The sequence below is a fragment of the Gavia stellata genome, chromosome 8 (genome assembly GCF_030936135.1).
Source record: "Gavia stellata isolate bGavSte3 chromosome 8, bGavSte3.hap2, whole genome shotgun sequence".
Lineage (NCBI taxonomy): Eukaryota > Metazoa > Chordata > Aves > Gaviiformes > Gaviidae > Gavia > Gavia stellata.
The window spans coordinates 42,651,742-42,674,967 of record NC_082601.1 but is presented as its reverse complement, the minus strand read 5'-3'; the positions used below and the strand labels follow the sequence as shown (position 1 = coordinate 42,674,967).

At 43.3% G+C, this 23,226-nt stretch overlaps 4 protein-coding genes across 4 annotated transcripts; all 4 read left to right on the top strand.

Moving 5' to 3' along the window:
- Positions 1-2,449: 2,449 nt before the first annotated feature.
- Positions 2,450-3,616, top strand: LOC104255799 (UDP-glucuronosyltransferase 1A1-like). Its single transcript, XM_059820800.1, has 2 exons — positions 2,450-3,313; positions 3,563-3,616. The coding sequence occupies exons 1-2, from the start codon at positions 2,450-2,452 to the stop codon at positions 3,614-3,616; spliced, it is 918 nt and encodes a 305-aa protein (XP_059676783.1).
- A 161-nt stretch (positions 3,617-3,777) lies between these two features.
- On the top strand, positions 3,778-5,679 carry LOC132317436 (UDP-glucuronosyltransferase 1A1-like). The gene is given in 3 exon segments (XM_059820799.1): positions 3,778-3,793; positions 4,779-5,405; positions 5,408-5,679. Coding segments are annotated over 3 exon segments (915 nt in total).
- Positions 5,680-7,095: 1,416 nt separating this feature from the next.
- Positions 7,096-8,076, top strand: LOC104255798 (UDP-glucuronosyltransferase 1A1-like). The gene has a single exon (XM_059820798.1). It carries the CDS (start codon positions 7,138-7,140, stop codon positions 8,074-8,076), a length of 939 nt encoding a protein of 312 aa, XP_059676781.1. The 5' UTR covers positions 7,096-7,137.
- Positions 8,077-8,896: 820 nt separating this feature from the next.
- LOC104255797 (UDP-glucuronosyltransferase 1A1) lies at positions 8,897-22,585 on the top strand. Its single transcript, XM_059820617.1, has 5 exons — positions 8,897-9,772; positions 19,419-19,550; positions 19,819-19,906; positions 20,707-20,926; positions 22,288-22,585. Exons 1-5 carry the CDS (start codon positions 8,912-8,914, stop codon positions 22,583-22,585), a joined length of 1,599 nt encoding a protein of 532 aa, XP_059676600.1. The 5' UTR covers positions 8,897-8,911.
- The last annotated feature ends 641 nt before the right edge of the window (positions 22,586-23,226 follow it).

The following is a 23,226-nucleotide window of genomic DNA, read 5'->3' as shown; positions in this document are numbered from 1 at the left end:
TCATACACCTGCATGATCTGGATGAGGTCTAATAGTGTGTTTGATACAGACATTTCTTACCTAAAGAGATAATTTAGATTAACGCTTTCTGTATAGCCAATCCACACGAAAAACAGAGTGGTATAGTAGACCAGGAGGACAAGATGCAATTCCACCTCCTTTCCTTGGGTCTGCCCAACATAGGGGTTTTGTTCGGTGAAGGGATCGTGTGCTATGCTGTGTTTAACTCCAGCTGAAGTCAGGTACACAAACACCACCTCACCCAGGAATTAATGCCAAAAGGGCAGGTGAATTATAACGGCTCTTCCAAAAATTCTTTGCCTCACATAAGAGGCAGTAAAATATTTCTTCAAGAGCATTAGCTGCTTATCCAGTCAGAAAAATAACTTATTATGTTATACGCAATAGCATCATGTGCTCTTTTCTGTAACACCAGCATTGTTTTTGAGTCGAAGGCTAATATTTTGTGGTGGAGGTTTTGGTCTAACAACAGTTTCCATCACAAAAACTAGACAACTGAATTCTCAACTGCATTTTTAGGAGACATCCAGTTTGGATAGGGAAATGTTGATGGGTGGTTGCTTGGGCATCTGTGGTCTAAAAAGCACTTGATAAAGGCACACACATGATGTATGTTAGGTTATTGATGTTCACGATGTACATTAGCTTGTTGCTGCATGTGATGTCTATTCTTGCTTGTTTGTGCTGTGAGTAGAACAGCCTCATGTGAAGCCGGAGACTATGTGGAAAAGGAGAGATAGGAGGAGACAGCTCTCCTCAGTGGGTGGTGCATCTGTAGTTAGTGTCATCCAGCCGTTTCAGCAATAAATCACATTGTTTCCTAGAAAGGATAAAGTTTTATCCTTTGTGAACGTTTCTTAAAAATAAACAGACTCTCCTCTATTCTTCCCTTGAACTTTTTTCACTTGCCAGCCTTCTCTGAGTCTTAAGGAATGGATTCCTCCTGCCTATCACCACCCTTACTCTTCCCCCAAATTCATAGGCCTTTGTGAACATGAATGAGTGAAGCTTCACAACAAAACAGATTTGCATTTTACAAGCCTGGCACATCTTCCCCAGAGCCAACCTTATCTGGCCTCAGGCTTTGCTTTACTCCTCCCAGTACTTCACCTGATGCTGCCCGTTGAAAGCACTGCTTATTTCTGTTGAGTTGCTAGTGTTCAGACCCTGCTTTTTCACAAAAGTCTCTTTTCAAATGGCCACTTTTATCAGGGTAGTGCTTTTTCCTATCTGTTCTGTCCATCAGAGCTGCTTAATGGCTCCTCAGGGACAAACCCGGGCAGATCCTCTGGGAAAGCAGTGAGACAAATCCTGCCTGCAGGCAAGGTCATGTGGCAGCTCCAGCTTAAAATCAGACTCTCCTCTGAAGACAAAGCTCACTCTCACTCTCATCTTGCTCAGGGGCTAAAGATCATAGTCCAGCAGCAATATTTACTGCAGAAGTACCAATTCTTCAGTCCTGATTTCTTCTTGTCATCCAACTGTGCCTCTGAATCACACAGTTACATCTAACGGCAAAATACAATCCTGCGGTTTGACAGGTTTATGACAAGTACTTGTTAACTGCTCAGATGTGGTATCTTACTTTTAGTTTTTCATCTGAAGTAATGCCACCACCTCTTACCATTTAAAATAAATTCCTGGCCTGAAACAAGAGGGCTATTACTGTCTACTTTGGTCCAGGCTTTCCTGTATTGAATGAGGTACAAGGAGAACTGAGCAGTTTTTCCTTCCTATTGCTGCTGGAAGAAGAAAATGATTGAGAGAGGCACAGGATGAGAACAAAGAAGTGTTGTGCATGACAGCACAGATTTGGTGGTTTTCCTTCACTGATGCAAGCCTCTGCTGCAGTGTTGCTTATTGTAATAAATTTGTACCTGGTGTTGTACCTGGCCCTAGTGCTGAGCTGTATGTGAATCACAGACCCTCCTCCTTAGGATTTGCACAGATATCGTGCTGTAGAGTGGCATAATTTTATAATTTGATTTAAACATAAACTTGACAAGCATTCTAGAACAGCTGTACAATGCTTAACAAAAAGAAAGAAAGAAAAGAAGGAAAGCAAGCAAGAATTTCAACACCTGCTTTCAGCAAGCCCAGTGACTTCCAAGTGCCAGCACTATTCAAAGACTTGGGATTTTGGTTTTGCAAAGTCTGATTTTATTTTCAATCTAACATCAATCAGCACAGGGAATCAATCAGAAAGGACCCATCCCAAGGGAGCCTCAGATACCAAGCCCAGTTCTGCCCAAGTTGATTTATCACATTCCTTAAATGATTCGTCAATGCCTTGAATGGTTACTGGTGACTGGTTTTGCTGGAAAAGCTGGATCGTTAAGCGGGAATGTGAGAATCTGGCAGGGGGCTGTGAGTCTACTTAAAATCTGTTAGGTCAGGGCAGATGAACAGACTTAGGATTTCTAGGAACATGGCTCATGTAAGTAAATACAGTTACTTAGTTTCTGCGAGGGTTTTGGTTTTCCTGTCTCTGTTTTGCCTGGGCAATAGTGGAAAGCTGTTGGTGGTGCCAATGGATGGGAGTCACTGGCTCAGCATGCGCTCAGTGCTGGCGGCCCTCAGCCAGAAAGAGCACGAAATTGTCGTTGTCGCACCAGAAGTAAACTTGAACGTGAAGGCATCTGAATATTACACTCTCAAAACGTATCCAGTGCCTTTAACTAGGGAAGAACTGGGAGCAAGTATGCATTCATTTGCTAACGATCTTTTTGAGAGAAGACCTTTTCTTCAAAGAATTGCTGCGCTTTATGAAAAAGTTCAAGTCATCTCCGGTCTCTACGTCTCCTCCTGTACCAGTTTACTGCACAATAAGAATCTGATGCAATATCTCGAAGGGAGTAAATTTGATGCTGTTCTCACGGATCCTGTTGTACCATGTGGACAAATACTGGCTCTGCATCTCTCTATCCCATCTGTTTTCTTTTTACGGGGACTCCCCTGCAGTTTTGATTTGCAGGCTACCCAGTGTCCAGATCCCCCTTCCTACGTCCCAAGAACATTTTCAGACAACTCAGACCACATGACGTTTATCCAGCGCGTGGAAAACTTATTTCTCAAATCATCAGAATCCTTTCTTTGCAATTTTGCCTATTTGCCATTTGAACTTCTGGCCTCAGATGTTCTCCACAGACCAGTAACAATGAAGGAGCTCTTAAGCCATGGATCCATTTGGCTTAAAAGAATGGATTTTGTTTTTGAGTATCCCATGCCAGTGATGCCCAACATAGTTTTCATTGGAGGTATAAACTGCGGAAAGGAAAAGCCATTATCTCAGGTCAGTGATTTCCTTGATAAAATATATTAAGGTTTGAAGGGAAAATGCTGTTTGCAAGTGCTCAGTGTGTATATAATTGTATGCATGAGTTTGTGGGGTTTATATGTGCAGTAAGGTATACTGTAAAGACAAAGAAAATAGATGAAAAACTGCGTTGATTTTAATTCTTTCCCACTCTTGCAGGTACTCTTCTATAGCATTAGCAGAATCTAAGCATTTCTGCTTTCACAATTGTTTTCTTTGGGCTAGGTGGAAGTAGTTTATCACTGCACTCTTGCTAACGAGGCATATACCCACCAGTGAGGGTGATCCCTGTCTTACCAGGCAGGTCTGCTGCTTGTATTTACCAGATCGGTATTATTACCTGAGATTATTTGTTTTACTGTCACAATCCATTTTTAAAAACAATGAAACATTTCGGTGAATAGAACCATCCTTTCATAATTTAGAAATAAAGTGTCATAATGTGTCAGTCGGCAGGTAATGTTGTGGTTGCTTTGCCAGTCTAGGCTTATCCTTTCACCGCATGGATTCCTTACAAAATTTTCTGCAAAACTGTTGGAGGTTGATGTAGCTGCTAGCCAGCACTGAGCATCTGCAACAGCTTACACTGCCTTCTGAAAAGTTTCTGTACAAAAGGTGTACAGGGAGCTGCAGTAGTATGGTAAATGTCCTTAAAATTCTGGTGCATACTATCAACCTTCATAGTAAATTTATGTATGGTCAAAATTCTGTGCAATAATTTTCATAAGTAGGGCTGATTGTCTGTAAATCCTGTCGATGCATTAGTGTTGTTTGCTTTCATGGCCCTGGGGCATGCTCTTCCCAGGCTGATCTGGAACGGTGTTTCTGAGTTGCTAATCCAGTTTTACATATATCTGGCAAAAAACATGCCCTTGTCCTTCCTCCTTCCAGGCCCTACTTCATCCTTCCAAAAAGAGGCCTTTCAGGGAAATGAACTTTGATAGCCAATTTTCCATTTTCATTACAATGTCAAGATATAAAACTGATAAAGAAACCAGACTATTTCCCATGTGAAGCATTAATGTTTTTCTAAAATTTCACAAATAGAACATTATTTGGACTGGCAGGAGGGGAGAAATTTTCTTATACTGAAAATTCTTGTTTAGAAAATTGATGACCTGTTAATCAGCACTTTTGAGCAGACCACTTGGAAGGATTCCTCATTTCCTTAAATCCCAGTGTCCTCCAATACAAAGAGGTGGATGTTTCCCAGTCTAGCGGCTGCTCTGATTACTGTCTGCCAAATTGGCTGCACTTTAACACCTCTTATTCCTTCTTTGCCATACCAATTATTATACATTTACACAGAGCAAATAAGTCTAAAGATCATCCTAAGAAAGCACAGCATAGATTGCTTAAAAGTGTGGAGCTGGGAAGATTCTTTCTGGGCAGCACTCACCAGATTTCTGCAGAAACGGCCCTGGTGCTTAGTGCTCATCAGTCACGCTGGTTCTGCTCTTGTCCGTGCTGAGTTTGGCTGCTGGTGGGAAGCTGCTGGTGGTGCCGGTGGACGGGAGTTGTTGGCTCAGCATGTGGGAAGTGTTGGACGGTCTCAGGTAGAAAGGACGTGAAATAGTCGTCATTGCACCTGAAATAAACATACATATAATACCATCAGAGAATTTTATTGTGAAAATGTATCCAATACCCTTCATAAAGGAAGAGGTGGATGGAAGTAGCCATTCTTTTTCACGGGATGTATTTGAAGAAGGATCTTTTCTGGAAAGATTACTTAAAGTATACCAGAGACTGAAAAGCATCTCTGCCATTAGTCTCTCTACCTGTGCACACTTACTGTACAACAAAGAGCTTGTGAGATATCTTGAGGAGAGCAAGTTTGATGCTGTCCTTACAGACCCTGTACTACTCTGCAGGCAGATCCTGGCTGAGCATCTTTCAGTCCTTTCTGTGTTTTTTTTGCGAGGACTACCGTGTGGTTTCGATTTTGAAGCCACTCAATGTCCCAATCCCCCTTCTTATGTCCCCAGGGTTTTTACAGAGTATACAGACCACATGAACTTTCTCCAGCGGGTGAAGAATCTAATCTTTGACATCCCAAATTATTTTTTTATGATTTTGTCTTTCAACCATACACAAAACTGGCTTCTGAGTTCCTTCAGCGGGACGTGACTGTGCCAGATCTCTTACGCCAGGCTTCCATTTGGCTCATGAGTTTAGATTTTGCGTTAGATTATCCAAGACCTTTGATGCTCAACATCATTGTAATTGGAGGAGTAAACTGTGCTCACAAGAAGCTACCTCAGGTTGGTCATGCTCTGTTTTTAATTCTTGCTCTGATAGGCTTCTGTGTTTACAAGGGTGGAATTTTATATTGCAGATAGGAGTCAGGTTCCTGTTTAGGGTGAGTTAGGTAAATAGTCATGAAAGGCATTATTTTTCTCTCACTTTCTTCCTCACTTTCTATTTTCTGTGTAGGCAGCTGTATCTTTTCATTTATAAAGTATGCTCAGTTGAAGAGAAACTCTAGGCTCTTCTCATGAAGGTCTGTGATGGACATTGTATCCACCAGCAAATGGGATTGTCAGTCTTTCTGGACAGGAGGACAAAGTGCTGGATTTGTCTTATGAGCAACTCCCATGGGATGGCCCACAAAACTTTAAAATCTCTTTCCAGGCTCAAAAACCCAGTCCTAATGAATGGAGCCACGGAGCAGGTCTGCTCTGTCACGTCCAGCAGAGCCTGACTAGCACTGAGGGGATGGATGCAGCCTTGGTGATTATGCTAAGCTTTCAGATGTGGCATGTGCTTTGGGTGCCTTGAACGTAGAAGACAGCAGTGTACGCAGTTCTTACTGGAGAGCCTTCTCTGTTGGTCTGTGGGAGAGCCTGGAGAGTTGTGCTGTTCTTTTTGGTGCCTTGGCTTTCTCTTCAGTCATATTATTCAGGACTTGTATGCCATGGATTGAGGCCACCAAGCCTGTGTGTCAATTCCACCCATCTCCAAGTGGTGGAGGTGGCTGTGACATCTTACAGACATCCTCATGCACACTGTAATTTGCCCCCTGAGCATTCATGCGACTCCATCGCTGCTGGACACCATGCAAGATTTGCCAGTGACAAAAAAGAAGCCAGAATTAGGCCCTGAATTGTTTCGTGGGAAGTCCCCTTCAAAGAGTGTTCAGACATTGCTGATCTGTCCACCAAGCTCACAAAGCCAACCCCTCCATCCCCTGAGGGAGGTCTCAGACACTGGAAGTACCCCTTAGTGTGGGTGATGTGTCCTGCAGACAAACCTGGCATCATGCTTCCACCTTCATCAGTCTTCTCACTCTGGAAACAATCTTAAATAGCTCTTCCACATCTGCTATGGGGCCATAAGCCTCGTAGAGATGAGTCTTCAAAGAGATAGGTGGGTGGGTGGGGGACAGGTCTTGCCCAGGGGGAGGGAGCAGCCTCTGCTAGGCTGAGTGGTGATGTGGATGTGACACATCTGCACTTGCAAAAGGTTCACCCAGAGGAAGGCTATCATGAGTGCAGTCCCAACTAGAACCACCCCTGCCTCCTTCCTGGGACACTCTTTGCTGTTCTTCTAACAGAAACAGATGGGGGTTATCCGGTGCATCCACCACACACCAACAACCTGTGGACTTGGATGGAATTAATGCTTATTATGCAGCCTTTAATCAAATGAATGATTATCCATTTACCACACAGCAAATACCTCCAAGGATCAAAAGTTAGGCTGTAGCAAAGATTGCTTAAAAGCGTGGAGCTGGTGCTATTGCTTCAGTGCTGCCAGTGGTTTTTTTTCTGGGCAGCACTCACCAGATTTCTGCAGAAATGGCCCCGGTGCTTAGTGCTCATCCGCAAGTCACGGCGGCGCTGGTTCTGTTCCTGTCCGTGCTGAGTTTGGCTGCTGGTGGGAAGCTGCTGGTGGTGCCGGTGGATGGGAGTCATTGGCTCAGCATGCGGGAAGTGTTGGACGGTCTCAGGCAGAAGGGACATGAAATAGTCGTCGTTGCACCTGAGGTCACTTTGTACATAAAGCCAACAAAGAATTTTGTTATGAAAATGTACCCAGTCCCTTTCACACAGGAAGAGATGGATGAAAGTTTCCAGGCATTTTTACAAGATGTACTTGAAGAAGGATCTTTTCTGGAAAGATTTCTTAAAATTTACCAAAGTATGAAAAGATTCACTGATTTGGCAATCTCCAGCTGTGCACACTTACTGTACAACAAAGAGCTTGTGAGATATCTTGAGGAGAGCAAGTTTGATGCTGTCCTTACAGACCCTGTACTACTCTGCGGGCAGATCCTGGCTGAGCATCTTTCAGTCCCTTCTGTGTTTTTTTTGCGAGGACTACCATGTGGTTTAGATTTTGAAGCCACTCAATGTCCCAATCCCCCTTCTTATGTCCCCAGGGTTTTTACAGAGTATACAGACCGCATGAACTTTCTCCAGCGGGTGAAGAATCTAATCTTTGACATCCCAAATTTTTTTCTCTGTGATTTTGTCTTTCAACCATACGCAAAACTGGCTTCTGAGTTCCTTCAGCGGGATGTGACTGTGCCAGATCTCTTACGCCAGGCTTCCATTTGGCTCATGAGGTTAGATTTTGCATTAGATTATCCAAGACCTTTGATGCCCAACATCATTGTAATTGGAGGAGTAAACTGTGCTCACAAGAAGCTACCTCAGGTGGGTCATGCTCTGTTTTTAATTCTTGCTCTGATAGGCTTCTGTGTTTACAAGGGTGGAAGTTTATATTGCAGATAGGGTGAGTTAGGCAAAGAATCATGAAAGAAATTATTTTTCTCTCACTTTCTTCCTCACTTTCTATTTTCTGTGTAGGCAGCTGTATGTTTCACTTATAAAGTATGCTCAGTTGATGCCTTTTTCATTACGTGGATTCTAAGCCATTTTGTGTAGTGTTGAGTAACTTGGTACTCTCTCCCTTGCTGAGTGATGGATGAGAAGCAGGCAAGTCTGAGGGGCTGTCAAAGCCTTGCAGTTAGGTGTAATCCATACAGCTTTGCAAATGGTTGTAGTAGGGTCCGGTATTTACGGAGAAATGCACATCCGGCTTCTGTCCTGGGGCACCCTTGCTGCCTTACTACTTCTTTCTTTGTTAATGAATTTCTCTGCTCCTTCACAAGGGTATTTCCGAAGGTGGAATCAGCAGGAGTGTTACAGGTTGTGGACTCTCAGGCCAAGAAGCACCATCTCTGTTTACAGGCAGGACTCAGAAGATTTTTGCCTTGATTATAGCTATATGAGATCTGAGAACAAAATCAACCTCAATGAGTCTGAAGGGGCTATGGTGGCTTGGCGGATCTTGCTCAAAGGCAGTAGAGCTGCCAAGGCTTTTCTAGTAGAAACAGATGGGTCTTATCTGGTGCATCCACCACATTTACCAACTGCCTGCATGGATTGCTGAACTCTAGCACTTGTTATCCAGCCTTTTATCAAATCATTTACCGCACAGCAAATACCTCCAAGGATCAAAAGTTAGGCTGTAGCAAAGATTGCTTAAAAGCGTGGAGCTGGTGCTATTGCTTCAGTGCTGCCAGTGGTTTTCTTTCTGGGCAGCACTCACTAGATTTCTGCAGAAATGGCCCCGGTGCTTAGTGCTCATCCGCAAGTCACGGCGGCGCTGGTTCTGTTCCTGTCCGTGCTGAGTTTGGCTGCTGGTGGGAAGCTGCTGGTGGTGCCGGTGGATGGGAGTCATTGGCTCAGCATGCGGGAAGTGTTGGACGGTCTCAGGCAGAAGGGACATGAAATAGTCGTCGTTGCACCTGAGGTCACTTTGTACATAAAGCCAACAAATAATTTTGTTGTGAAAATGTACCCAGTCCCTTTCACACAGGAAGAGATGGATCTCACTTTCTGGAGAACTAGCCAGGATGTATTTGAAGAAGGGTCTTTTCTGGAAAGAATTGTTAAAACATATGAAGGAGTGAAAAAAACCTCTGCCATGTTCCTGTCTACCTGTACACACTTACTGTACAACAAAGAGCTTGTGAGATATCTTGAGGAGAGCAAGTTTGATGCTGTCTTTACAGATCCAATACTACCCTGTGGGCAGATCCTGGCTGAGCATCTTTCAGTCCCTTCCGTGTTTTTTTTGCAGCAAATGCCATGTGGTTTAGAATTTGAAGCCACTCAATGTCCCAATCCCCCTTCTTATGTCCCCAGGGTATTCACAGAGTATACAGACCACATGAACTTTTTCCAGCGGGTGAAGAATCTAATCTTTGACATCCCAAATTTTTTTCTCTGTGATTTTGTCTTTCAACCATACGCAAAACTGGCTTCTGAGTTCCTTCAGCGGGACATGACTGTGCCGGATCTCTTACGTCAGGCTTCCATTTGGCTCACGAAGCTAGACTTTGTTTTACACTATCCGAGACCATTTATGCCCAACATGATTATGGTCAGTGGAGTAACCTGTGCTCACAAGAAGCTACCTCAGGTGGGTTGTACTCTGTTTTTTCTTGTCATTCTTGCAGGCTTTTACATACTCTGAGAAGCTGTAACACCGGTTTTATTAGCAAGGTCTCTTTCTGTGGGTAAAGTGATTTCAAACTGCTTTTGCTTTGGAAAGACGTGCCAGTATTCCTTTCAGTGAATGCATCCAAATATCACAGTATAAAAATGGAGAAAGTGTTGTAAATTAATTTAGCTCTGAGAAACTCCCCATTGGTCACGTGCCTCTGCTCAAAGCCAGCTTTGACATTAGAGCAGGTTGCTCAGGGCGTCTTTGCTCAGGCCTGTTGATGTGGTGCAAAGCAGACTTTCATCTGAGGAGACTTTCGCTCATCCTCTGGTCCACCCTGTCATTGCTGATTTCCTCTATGTTCCTGTCTTTTTTTCTTCAAAGAAGGATTCTCTATGCTTTGAATTGTCATAGACTCATAAAATACTTAGGTTGGAAGGTCATTTGCAGGCCTCTCAGACAACCTCCTAGTCAAAGCAGGTCCAGTTAGTTCAAGTTGTTCCATTCTATGTCTTGTCAAGTTTTGAATATCTCCTGTAACCCTTATAGTGAAAACACTTTATTATATCCAATTTATTATTTATCCAATTCAAATTTTCCATGTTGCAGCTTGTGTCTGTTGCCTCTTGTCCTGTCACTGTCAGTCTCTCAGAAGAGTACAACTTTGTCTTCTTTATGCCCTTCCATTAAGGTAGTTAAAGACAGCAATAAGGTCTCCTGTTAGCCTTCTCTTCTGAATCCTGAGCAAGCTCCTCTTTCTCAGCCCCTTTTTGTACATCATGGTCCCCAGCTCTGAACCATCTTCTTGGCTTTTGCTGGACTTGCTCCAGCACATCAATATCTTTCTTGTACTGGAGAGCCCAAAACTGGGTACACATCTTCAGACGTCTCGCAAGTGCCAAACGGAGGAGAAGGATCACCTCTCTCAGTCTGCTGGCTTGCACTCTTACTCATATAGCCCAGGATGCTATTGCCTCTGTGGCTGCAAGGGCACACTGCTGACTATATTCAACTTTTTGTCCACCAGTACCTGGGGTAATTTTCTGCAGAGCTGCTGTCTGTCCAGCTGGAGTGCAGCCTGTCCCGTGGCACGGAGTTATCCCATCCCAGAGGCAGAACTTTGCTTTTGCCTTTGCTGATCTTCGTGATGCTCCTGTTGGCCCATTTCTCCACCTTGTGGCATTCCTTTTGCCACATCCCAGACCATTGATGCTCCTTATTTAAAGTATCAACTGGCATCATAAAAATAAAGTATAAGTTAGGTTACTTTATTCTTATAAAATGAATGTTGGATTTATTTCAGATTTTTTTGGAAAGTGTATTCAAATATATTTTGTGGTTTGCAGAGTAACTTCATAGCTTCTATTGTTAGAAATAACTATTCCTGTTAAGTAAGTTTTTCAGACATTGACTTTTTGAAACAGTGAAATAGGGCTTATTTTTCAGAAAAAGCTGAATCTCATGCAGTACAAATGAAGCATTTTTAAGAGGATTCAAACTTGGCACTCAGTCTAGAAAAGCAGAGATGGAATAAACCATGTAACTAAACCTATGAAAAGAACTATGACAGAGGATCCGTGACAAAGGTCTATAAAATCCTGAAAGGTGTAGCGAAGGTGAAAGGGGAACTGATATGCGGTTTGTCCCAATACTCGACCTATGACTAACACTGAAATGAGGCAGCAGCAAGCTTAAAGCAAACAAAAGGGAGTACTTTTTCACACCGTGCACAAAAAAATAAATAATCTGCCTCTCAACAGCAGCAGACTTTTTTTGTAGACAAAACCTATGAATTTAAGAAGGATTTGGGTGGTTAATAAGAGGTACATTCTGACTGCCAGGATTTATACGCTTACAAAAGAGGTGATCATGGATTTCCCTAACTGGAGATATTCACTGTACCGTTTCCAGCGTACAGCCTTGGCCCTCCACTCTGTACTTTAGCTTTACTTTCTCCTGATAGATATCTCTTTTCACCCTTGCCTTTGGAATGGGCTGAATTTGTGGACTTCAGTCTCTGGACTCATATACACATGAAAGTGTGTTTGTGTGTTGCTCAAAATCCAGTGACACAACTTTTAAACTCTCATGAACGTGCAGTTAGCCTTAAGGGTTTGGTTCAGGTTTTTTTACCTCTTTAATGTTGTTTTATAGCATTTTATATTAGTGTTACACAGATAATACACATTTGGCTGAAACATTAGCAGAACTTAAAGGCTACATGGAAGTGACTATATATCAAATATGAGTTTTGAGGGCCCATTATACGTTAGCATAGGGTAACTACATCAGCAACTCCAGGTTAACTACCTGAGTGTACACTGCCACCTTAGGGCATATGTAATGCTGCATCGCCTTGGTACGTGAGATCTTTTCATCGCTGAGACGAGAAAATGCACACATAGGTACTGCAGCTAACTCTCTGGCACATGAGAATACCTTCTGTCCACCTCCTTTAGTTTTTGTTTTTTTTAATATCACCTCGCTGTCAGCTAGAGAGAAAGTTTTGCTTAAACAGGCTGCAGAATGGGACTGTATTGATGTCTGAAACTCCTTCTTCTTTAATGCAGTTTCCTGAGTCATTACAGTCCTTCTTGCTGGCTTATAAGAATCACTTTTTTTTTTTAACATGACACATGGAGAACCTCCTATCAAAATAAACTTTTTAGGACTCACTTCATATTAGCCTTGGAATGTGCTTATCACACCCAGGTACGTTTGGCAAAAGTAGCTGTTTTATGAACCAGATTTCCCATCACTCCTGCCTGCTCCAAGACAACTCTTCCAGGCTGTTGCACAGCATGAAGAAACTGTTCAGAGCTCTCTCCGATCAGGTGTGCTTAGTTGGGGGGTCTAAAACAGTCTCTGTTCTTCAGCCAGCAATTGCTCTTGTTCAGCTACCATTCCTATATCTTGCTTTGCTTTTGCAAACTTGCAAACTTTTGGCATCCACCTTTTCCCTTTCCATGAAATATGCCTTAATGGCAGATGATTAAATCTTCTTGGTCAGGCACTTCTTTTAAGCACAAACTGCAGATATCTGCTTTTCTAGATTTATCTTGAAAATTTTCACGTGCCTTTGCATGCTCTCCCTATCTAAGGACATTGCTTTGTTTATAGGTGCCTATTTCATTCACCCGTCTACCTGTTGGGTTTCCATTGCATCATTTGCTGCAGCTACAACCCAGCTTCTCAAGAATAATTAGCCCTTAAATCCCATTCAAATCAACCTGATTTGGAGATCTAAACAAGTCCTTGGAGTGGGACTGTCTTCCACATCAGATCATGTCAGCCATGCTGTTACACAGGCAAACCTTCAAAACCTCAGAGGTAAAAAGCTTTTTCCAAATGTTCAATCCAAATGTCTCAAACTGCCGTTTGTGGCCCTGATTATACTATTTACTGCTATCCAGAAAAGTTTGGCTCCGTCATCATTGTTACTCCCCATCGAGTAGCTGTAGGCTGCGGTCGAGTGTTACAGAGAACAGGACTTCCAACATGGCTTTGGGTTTTTTTTTGCCTTAGAAATCTTATCACAGCACATGCAAAAGCAGCTCAGAAACTTGGTTCTCCCCTTCTTCTGGTAAGTGCAGGACACAAGTGTGGACTTCCTTGGGCTCATACCACAGCCAAGCCTTATTAACGTCTTTTGAAAAGTAACTATTATTAAGAACTTTCAAAAATGTTTGGCCCATAGCCTCTCACCTATGAACTCTTATGGCCCCTCTTGAGCAAGGACTGCATATTCTGCTGCATCACCACGTTCAAAAAGACATTTGGCCTCGAGCCACTCACCTACGAACTCTTATGGCTCTTCCTGAGCAGGAACTGCATATTCTGCTGCATCATTATTTAGGTGAAAAGGTATTTGGTTAATATGTTACCCAGCCTTTGGTGACACCAGTCCTTGGTGCGCCAGCTGCTGCTTACCATGTAGAACACCCTGTGTGAACTCCAGGCACCTTTCTGAGCACAGGTGTAAGAGAGAAAGTTGGAGGTTTAGGTCTTTCATGTCAATAGTGCAAAATGCTTCTTGTATTGTAAGCTCTCTGGAGAAGCTCAGTGGCCATAAAAGTTGATTCCTGACTTGAATCTGGCACAGGACAGTCAAGTGCACAGTGACTCACTTGAAACAAGCCTGACCCAGAAAAATCCCTCTACAAACAACCGCTACCTCTGCTAATCAAAGACCCTGCTAATTGTTCTGAATCATTTCATATAACTTAAATGCGTGGAAATGCTTCTTGCTTTAGATCCTTTGATATCACTCTTATCAGTGCTTTTATCACCATTTAAAAATGTGATCAAGAACTCCCAACAACCTGTCTTAGTAAACATTTTGTAGAGGTAAAGATTAAAGACCATCAAGTTATAAACGAGGTACAACTATTTTTTGCTTTCATATGCTGCTTGGAAGAAGTAAGAAGGAACAGTTCATTTCTTTTCTTGCTGACAGCCCCATGACAGTTATGTGGAGGTACCAGATATATGCTGGACTTGTTCTTTTTCTTTCTGGAGTTTGGCAGAAGGTGGGAAACTCTTGGTCATGCCTCAGGGTGGAAGTCACTGGCTGAGCATGCATGAGGTTCTGGAGAAACTCTGTGAGAGGGGGCACGAAATCATTGCAGTGATTCCTGACGCCAATTTGCTCATGAAAAGCTCACAATCTTTCACCATCAAAACATACGCTGTGACTTACACACAAGAGTTTGTGGATAGATGTTCCCATTCCATCGGCGAAAAAAGTTTTGATAACCCTCCTTTTCTAGAAAAATTTACAGTTTTACTCAGCAATATATCAGAACTGACCAGCATGTTCTCTTCTACTTGTCAGCATCTCTTATATGATGAAGAACTGATGAAGTACCTCCAGGACAGCAAATTTGATGCCATTATGATGGATCCTGTGTTGCCACGTGGACTAATTGCTGCTGAATCTCTCTCTCCCTTTAGTGTACTTCATGCGTGGTCTTCCATGTACCTTAGCCTCCAAAGCCACCCAGTGTCCCAGTCCTTTTTCTTACGTGCCAAGGACCTCCATGGCCAGTTCAGATCACATGACATTTACGGAGCGTGTGAAGAACCTCCTGGTTGGGTTTTCAGAGCATTTGTTTTGCTATCCATTTTATTTAAAATATGAGAACTTAGCTTCTGAGTTTCTTCACAGAGAAGTAACAGTACTGGAACCGTTGTAGCAAAGCATCCATTTGGCTGATGAGATATGACTTTGTTTTTGAGTATCTGCACCCAATAATGTCAAATATGGTCGACACTGGAGGCATCAACTATGAGCAGAAGAAGCCATTATCAAAGGTTTGTCACTGTTTACGTTGAGGGTATTACAGCATTTATTAGCGATTATTTAAGATTTGCTTTTTTAAGTAAGTGCTTCCTATAGTAGTAGTCTTGAGCCAATATGTGATCGAATACCAGCATGGCATGATTTGGAAGTAGGAATCTCAGGCTCTGATAGATGATCACAAGACTTGCACTGCAAGCAGCTGAAGGGTTGCTCTCCAGGAGAGCTTAGGTGAAGTAGTCTAAGCTAATGTAGCTGCCTAGGCGTAGCTTAGCTTGTTGTAAGCATAAACCCATAATATTAGACAACCATGGCACGTATGCTACATCTAGATAAATGACAAAGTAATTCTAGGTCATACGATTTAATATCCCTAACAGTTGTGGAATGCAGGAGACTTGATTGGATGAAAAATGGAAATGTGGAACTAACTCTGTGTATATACTCAGGCATTTACAGCATGCCATAAAGATTGATAATGCGGATGAATACCCCAAAACCAGGGGTATGCAATCAAAGATGGTAGAGAGAGCTCTTTTGCCTCTGAATTTGTGTAAGAAGCAATGTAAGATAGCACAGAAGAGGATGATTAGAAAAAAGAAACCTCAGGATTGTAACTATCTGCCCTCCCTCCCTCCCTAGCTTGTTTAAATCTCCCTAGTGGGCTGTGCAAATAGTGCAGATGTCAGTCATTTATTCTGTTTTTCAGACCACAGTGGTGTTGCAACAGCAGAAGTTATTGCTAAGCTTGCATCGCGTTTACTGCTGTAGTCTCAGGGCTTTCACTTTGATAACTGGTATAATATAGAAACAAGCCTGAAGACAAACCGTATCAACCCACCATATATCAAATATCTGTCAATCATTGCTTCTTGTTTAGACTAGACTCTGAGAGCACAAGCTAATCCAAAGGTCAGACTTCTGTTCCAAGTTTTGTGTCCAATCAGCTGAGCAGACTCAAGGGAGGGAGTTCATCATTAACTGGATGTTAATAAGATAGTGTTTGCTTGGTCAGGTGTTACTTCCCATTCATAACTCTGTTCAGCCTTTCAGTGCAACACATGGCCAATTGCTTGACACTTCTCCCTCGAGCATTTGAATCCTCTAATGTTAATTCAAGCATTCAACTTACCTTGCAGTGCCCGGTTGCTAAAAGCCTTCACCGTGTGCACAGATGATAAACCCAACCTTTACCCACAGTTAAAAATTACTCTCATTTCTGCCCAGAAACATACAGTTCGTTAAAAATTAAACACTTACCTTAGTTAAGATTAAAGTGCAAAGTACCCCACGATTCAGTCCTCATCCCCTGCAATAGTTTTGCGGCCGTTTAAAACTTTGCTGACAGCACAAGGAAAATGGCTTCTTCAAATCCAGGATTTAATTCTCTTGCCTCCTGGGCTGTGTTTTTCCTGCTCCTGTGGACCTTTTCTGAAGGTGGAAAGCTTTTGGTTGTACCTATCGACGGCAGCCACTGGCTCAGCATGCGCCCGGTTGTGGAGCGGCTCAGAGAGAGGACACATGAAATAGTGGTAGTTGCGCCAGAGATAAATTTGCGGATAGATTCGTCGGTGCATTATACCATGAAAACATACTCTGTGCCTTACACCAAGGAGTATGTGGAGGCAGAATTTAAGAAGCTGGGCTATAGGAGTTTCACACCTCAACCCTTCTTGGAAAAATTCTCAAAAATGGCAAATATTACAGCCATGTTCTATGATTCCTGCAAACGTCTTCTGTCTAACAAAGAGCTGATCAAATACCTTGAAGAAAGCAAATTTGATGCTGTCTTTATGGATCCTTTTTTTCCATGTGGACAGATAGTGGCTGAACATCTCTCCCTACCTTCTGTGTACCTTGTACGGGGACTGCCGTGCAGCCTAGACTTCCACGCTACCCTCTGCCCAAATCCTCCTTCTTATGTTCCTAGGTTCTTCACTCGCTACACGGACCGCATGGCGTTCCTCCAGCGTGTGGGCAATCTCATAGCTAGCCTGAGCAGCTCCCTGGCTTGCAGTTTTCTTTATTCACCGTATGATCATTTGATCAAAGAATTCCTCCAACAAGAGGCAACAGTGCTTGAACTGTTCAGCCATGCGTCTATTTGGCTCATGAAATATGACTTTGTGTTTGAGTACCCCAGGCCCCTAATGCCTAATATGGTCTTGATCGGAGGCATAAGCTGCACTCAGGAAAAAGCATTATCACAGGTTAGTTACCTTTTTTTCCCTAGTTAAGCTATGACTGCACTGTTCGCTCTCACCATGAGATGGAGCTCCTGGCAGTAACAAATAATAAGAGGAGAAAGAGCAAGGTGGGAGTGCCTAGGAAAACACTTTGCACCTCTGCACCCCCTGTGCAATGAGGAGTACGTTATTTTGTGGGACACCTCCAAATTCCCAAACAAGCATGCACGAAAAGCTGGGCTCTTCCAGTTTTTTTCCCCAAGTATTTTCCTGTATTTCCAGTAATTCTGTTTTGTATACCTTCTTACAAGTCTTGGTGCTAGCTATGTAACGCAGCAGGCCAAAAATCATGCTAGTCCTCTGCCCTTGAGCAGAGGACTGTTCCCGCAGGAATTTCAGAGACTGTGGCAGACCTGAATGAAATCCCTACCCCCTCCGGTGAAGCAGCAAGAGATCTGCTTCTTTCATGTAAAATACTCTGTCCCAGATCTGGACGGCAATATTTTGCTTGAACAACGCCAAATGTCCCAAATATGGGATATCTGCCACTTTCAACTAAGAAATCTTCCTAATTCGTAGTGCTTTCTCATATTTTTCACTGGGTGTCCACTGCAAGTATTTCATAAAGGTCATGTGGAACACTCACCGATACAAGCAGATGCTGGTTAAAAAGTCTTTAGTAAAATAATCCACCTATTCCCAAAGCAGGGCTACAATCATTTTCATAATGGTAGTGACGTTTCTGAGCAGAAAGTCGGACCTTGGCACACGAAAACATTTAAAGAACAGAGTAAAACTGATGTGACTGGACCCACAGAAAATAAACAGGGCTAAATACTCGCTGAGATAGCCATATCTGTTCCACTGCATCGGGAACTGCAGGAAGCAAGTCAACCACTAGCCAAAGAATTTTGTACCAAAAGCGCATTTGTAATTTGGGGAGGATTTTGCAGTTCCCAGCCATCTGTGAGTTTATACAGAACTGAGCCCCGAGTTCCCAACCGGACATCTACAACTCTGTAATGGAGAGTGTGTCTTCAGAGAGGTCTGGTAAGACAGAGCCAAGCCCTGAAATGAGACTTACATTTCACCTTGTTTGCCCCCAGGAGAGCGTCAGGTCTGCTGTTCACGGTGCAGCTGTCACCAAACCTTCGATGGCTCCTTCTGTTTGGGATCCAGTCTCAAGTGAAGGGCCACGGCACTCTGGTCAGCCACGAAAATACGTAACAGAGCGTAAATTAAGAAAGTTAGTCTCAGTTACCCCCTCAGACCCTAGCGATTACATTTCAATTGCCAGACTTACGGGAACATTTAATTCATTTTATTCCACTCATTTAACTCTGATGCCTGCAACAATTCCCTTCAGTTTTGTCTTTCCTTCCCTGGCTTTATCAAATATTTTTCTATGGCACAGTATTTTTGCTCCAGCCTTCAGCTCTTTTTATGCTTCATCAGAATCCTTTTGTTCTTGGATTCCAGTGACAGATCTCCTAGTCCTTCTTTTATTTAAATCAAACAAACAAAACAGATAAAAAAACTGGCAGCAGTTCAATATTATCATACTCAAAGCAGACCCAATAAATCCAGATATTAGAAGTTAGAGGTATCTGCTGTCAGAACACTTTTCAAAATCTTAACTCACTCTTGCAGTCGCATGGGCTGAAAAGAAGAACATCAACTCTAAAGCCAGACCATCTGACTTGCAATAAATGTGAAAATAAACCACAATGGATTCACCTGGGGATTCGTTGCCAGGAAAAGTAGGATGATGAATTGATCTCCTTAATTGGTACAGTATTGTTTTTACTGCACAGAAACCAATGTATTTGAGCAGGCAGGGTTTGCTACGTGACTGAAAGTAAATTTTTTGCTCATGTCTGTACTGAATCTTGGTTCGGGCTTCAACTCTGCAAACGCTTTCACACAGCTCCATGACTTTGCTCATTCACGTGTGCCCATTTTTTTTTTTCCCCATGGGACTCATTTTCATATAGATAACTAATTTTCCTGATCATAATTTTAGCTGTGTTGACTGCTCATTTTATTGCCTTCCCAGATAGTTTTGTGGGAACGTGACAGAAATTACAGCATATGACGTGAAAGGCACTTTGACTAAGGATGTGCTTTGTGTTGGCAGGAATTTGAAGCTATTGTGAATGCCTCTGGAGAACACGGCATTGTTGTCTTCTCGCTGGGCTCCATGGTCTCTGAGATTCCTATGAAGAAAGCCACAGAAATCGCAGATGCCTTGGGATCAGTCCCTCAAACGGTATGGTTTCCCTCTCCCCCTTCCAGCACAGCAGTTCAACACTGTTTTCAAATACAGTACATGACTACCTTCAGCTTTCAGTGTGCTCAGTGTCCTCCCTTCCTTCTCCTGCTCCTTGATGCCAGAAGAAACTCTCACCCCAGCTGCTCTGTGCAACGAAACAGCTTTTGTGCACCACGGGTGTTTTCAGCTGTGCTTTCCAAACCCACTGAGGAGCAGCAAGAGGCTGGTTGCTGAGAACTGACATTGTGTTTACTTCTCTTGAAAGGTTTTGTGGCGATACACAGGAAAGGTGCCCCCCAACCTGCCGAAGAACGTAAAGCTCGTCAAATGGCTGCCACAGAATGATCTTCTAGGTAGGTCTGAGATACCTTGAGTGATACCAGGGTTTCTTTTAATCTCATTATGCTGTTGTAAGGCCCCATTAGCATCATCTGTGCTGACTGTATCACTGTGGGTCACAGGACTGCCTCACAGCCTTTGCTATTTGAACCAGAGCTCGTCTTTTAGAAACTTACCTGATTGCAATTTCAAAATTGCCAAATTATGAAACAACACTGTTTGGAAAGGTTGACTACCCTTACTGTCAAAAAATGGGGGGTCTTTATCTCTGACTAGCCAGTCTCAACACCCAGCCATGCGTTTTTGTTGTATTTTTGTCTACTGGACTGAAAAGAAAATTTAAGATCCTGGGGTGAGCATTTCCAGATAGGTCATCGGGCTTTTCAAGTGGTAAAATTGTACGTGCTATCGCCAGGAGTGCATTTGTTGGTTATACAACAGGACTCAGCTGTGAGAGATCTGCAAAACCAGCAAATGGAAGGCATGGTAAAAAAGCAAGCAATGGTAACATCCTCTTTAACCTCACTTGGCTCTGATTTCATCCTAAAATATGAGAAGCTTTGGAGGATTATCCAAGGCTTTCCAGAGATTACCCAAACCAAGACAGAGCTCTGCAACCCAAGGTTCATTCAATCCCCTATAATATCCTGTTCTCTGCAGCCCTAAGTCTGTCCATAAGTAATGATGCACATGACAGCCCAAAGTTCTTGATTTATACCTACCAGTGCCATTTTTGTGCAAGTTTTTCCCCACAGATGTTTTACTGTGATTTAACAACTCAAATAGCTAAGCCACGTCTTTCTTTCCTCCACAGCTCACCCTAAGGCTCGTGCCTTTATTACCCATGGAGGCTCACATGGTGTTTACGAGGGCATATGCAATGCGGTGCCAATGGTACTAATGCCTTTATTTGGAGATCAGATGGACAACGCCAAGCGAGTAGAGTCACGGGGAGCAGGACTGACACTGAATATACTCGAAATGACTTCAAAGGACATATCCACTGCCCTGAAAACAGTTATTAATGATAAAAAGTCAGTAATAGAAGCACAGCCTTTCTCCTTCTACTGTTGTGCAACACCAGCACTCTAGCTTCCAGCTTAACAGCATACTAATCTGTTCTTATATGCCTTCTTATATCAAAGTTACATCATTGAGAAGCTGATGCTTGCCCTGGCTTCACCTCGTCCTGTCCCTGTAACAGTGCTGTCCTTCTCACTGACAGGGATTATAATCATTAGGTGACAAGAACTGGCTGATACGAGAGGATGCAGGTATCGGAGAAGATGGGGTATAAGTGCAATGGAAGAAATCAAGTTGACAAAAAATGTGTCACCTGCTTAAAGCCAAATTTACTAGGCAGTGATGTCGAGGGCTTTGACACAATGCAGTAGAAAAGGCAATCGGTGAAGGGAGATGTGGCAAACTGCTTTTGTTCCCCAAATCAGTGGTGACATAAGTCAGCGGAGAGCCTGAAAAAGTTGAAAGGCTCGGCTGCCTGGCTGATTTTCTTTGCATGAGGATTGCCCAGAGATGCTGTCTGCACAGCAGCAGGAGGAAGGAGACAAGTGGCAGTGCCTCAGTATAGTCCAGACGCTGGACTGCGTCAGGAAGCATTGCCTCCCAGCTGGCAGGGTTTACTAAACACAGCTATTATCACTCGTTTATTTTACAGACCAGTTTTCTCAGTCATTTATCCCCCCCTTGTGCTCGTAAGGAGCTGTATGAGCACAGTCAGCTGCTGCCTGCCTCAGCAACGCTGGACAATTCCAGCACAGAGCAGGAGGAATATACAGGGATACGCTGAGGGGGTACAGGGAACCACGCTAGACATCATAGTATTGCAGTCAGTGTGCCCGAGGTGTTTTAAGGCATCACAGCGAAGGGGAGTTTTAAGACATAGCCTCCTCTTCCCCGCTCCCACTCTCTGTTGTCACTAGGGCCTCTCAGTCCTTGGCATCCTTTTCCCCATCATGCTTCTGAAAAACGGCACCTTGTTGCCACTGTTTCCTAATCACTCTTCTTGTAGCAACAATAATAATAACAACAGTAATAATAATAATAATGCACCTCGATCTTCAGCTGGATGGCTTTTCTACACCCAGTCTCACATTTCAGCCAGATACCTTCACCCCAGAGATTTTGCTGACTGCTCAAACTAAGCTGTTTCTTTTTCTTCTTTTCTAATACCTTTCCCTCTTTTTTTGTCATTGAATACACTTTTCTAGGCCCATAACTTTGCCGTTATCCTTCTCATGGGGTGGTGGCGTTGGGGTAACATCACCAGAGAAGCCCCCAGTGGGCCATCAGACAACTGACACTGCATCCTTTATTTCTGGGGACTCAGTCTCAGCAGCACAAGTCATTGAAAACACCGAACGTCTTTTCTTGGCAGGTACAAAGAGAACATCAAGCGCCTCTCTGACCTTCACCTCGACAGACCCATCCACCCCCTGGACCTGGCTGTGCACTGGGTGGAGTTTGTAATGAGACACAAAGGGGCCCCACACCTGCGACCTGCTGCTCACGACTTGAATTGGATCCAGTATCACTCCCTGGACGTCATCGCCTTCCTCCTCGCCGTGGTTCTCCTCTCTCTCTTCATTTCTCTGAAGTGCTGCCTGTTCTGCTGCCGCAGGTGCTGCTGTAAGAAGGGAAGAACAAGAAAGCCAACCAAATCAAAGTCCCACTAGCAGGTGAAACCAGTGGTAGGAGATAAGGCCTCTGCTCCAGACTAGAAGGATCAGAGAACATCTCAAATTTCACTAAAATAATTGCTGACTTTCAGTCAAGAAATAATAGAGTTCCTTTAAACTAGCACCATGGGAGGGGGTGTTTCACTGATAGAATTTTTGCCTTTAATTGAGAATCGGTTGTGAAAAATAATTTGTATAGGAGTGCTTTAGTCAGTCACTTGGGAAGATATTAGTGTGAAGTCCAAGGCTCCTGGCTTCCACATCTGGGTGTACAGAGGTCTCATGGTGACATTTTGGTTTTTTTAACCTTTATATGCAATGGAGATACAGAGGGATTTCACAAGACTTTGCTTCAAGGGCTTTAGAAGAACTATTTGCTCTAGTGTAAGACTGTCAGGTTTATCAAGCACTTTGAAATCTGCGTATAGCTGTTGTTACAGAAGAGGCAAATGGTATGCACTGACAATACGTCTCACATAAGCTAAGCTAGATGCACATCTTAAATGGGGTTTGTGCATGTTTACCATACCCTGAACTCAGTTAAGGTTTCAGCGGGGAAGTGGTTGTAAAGCCACTGGTGTTTCACCCAAGTTCCCCATCAGGCAGAGTGCTGTGTCTGGAGCTTACCTGTTAGGTGA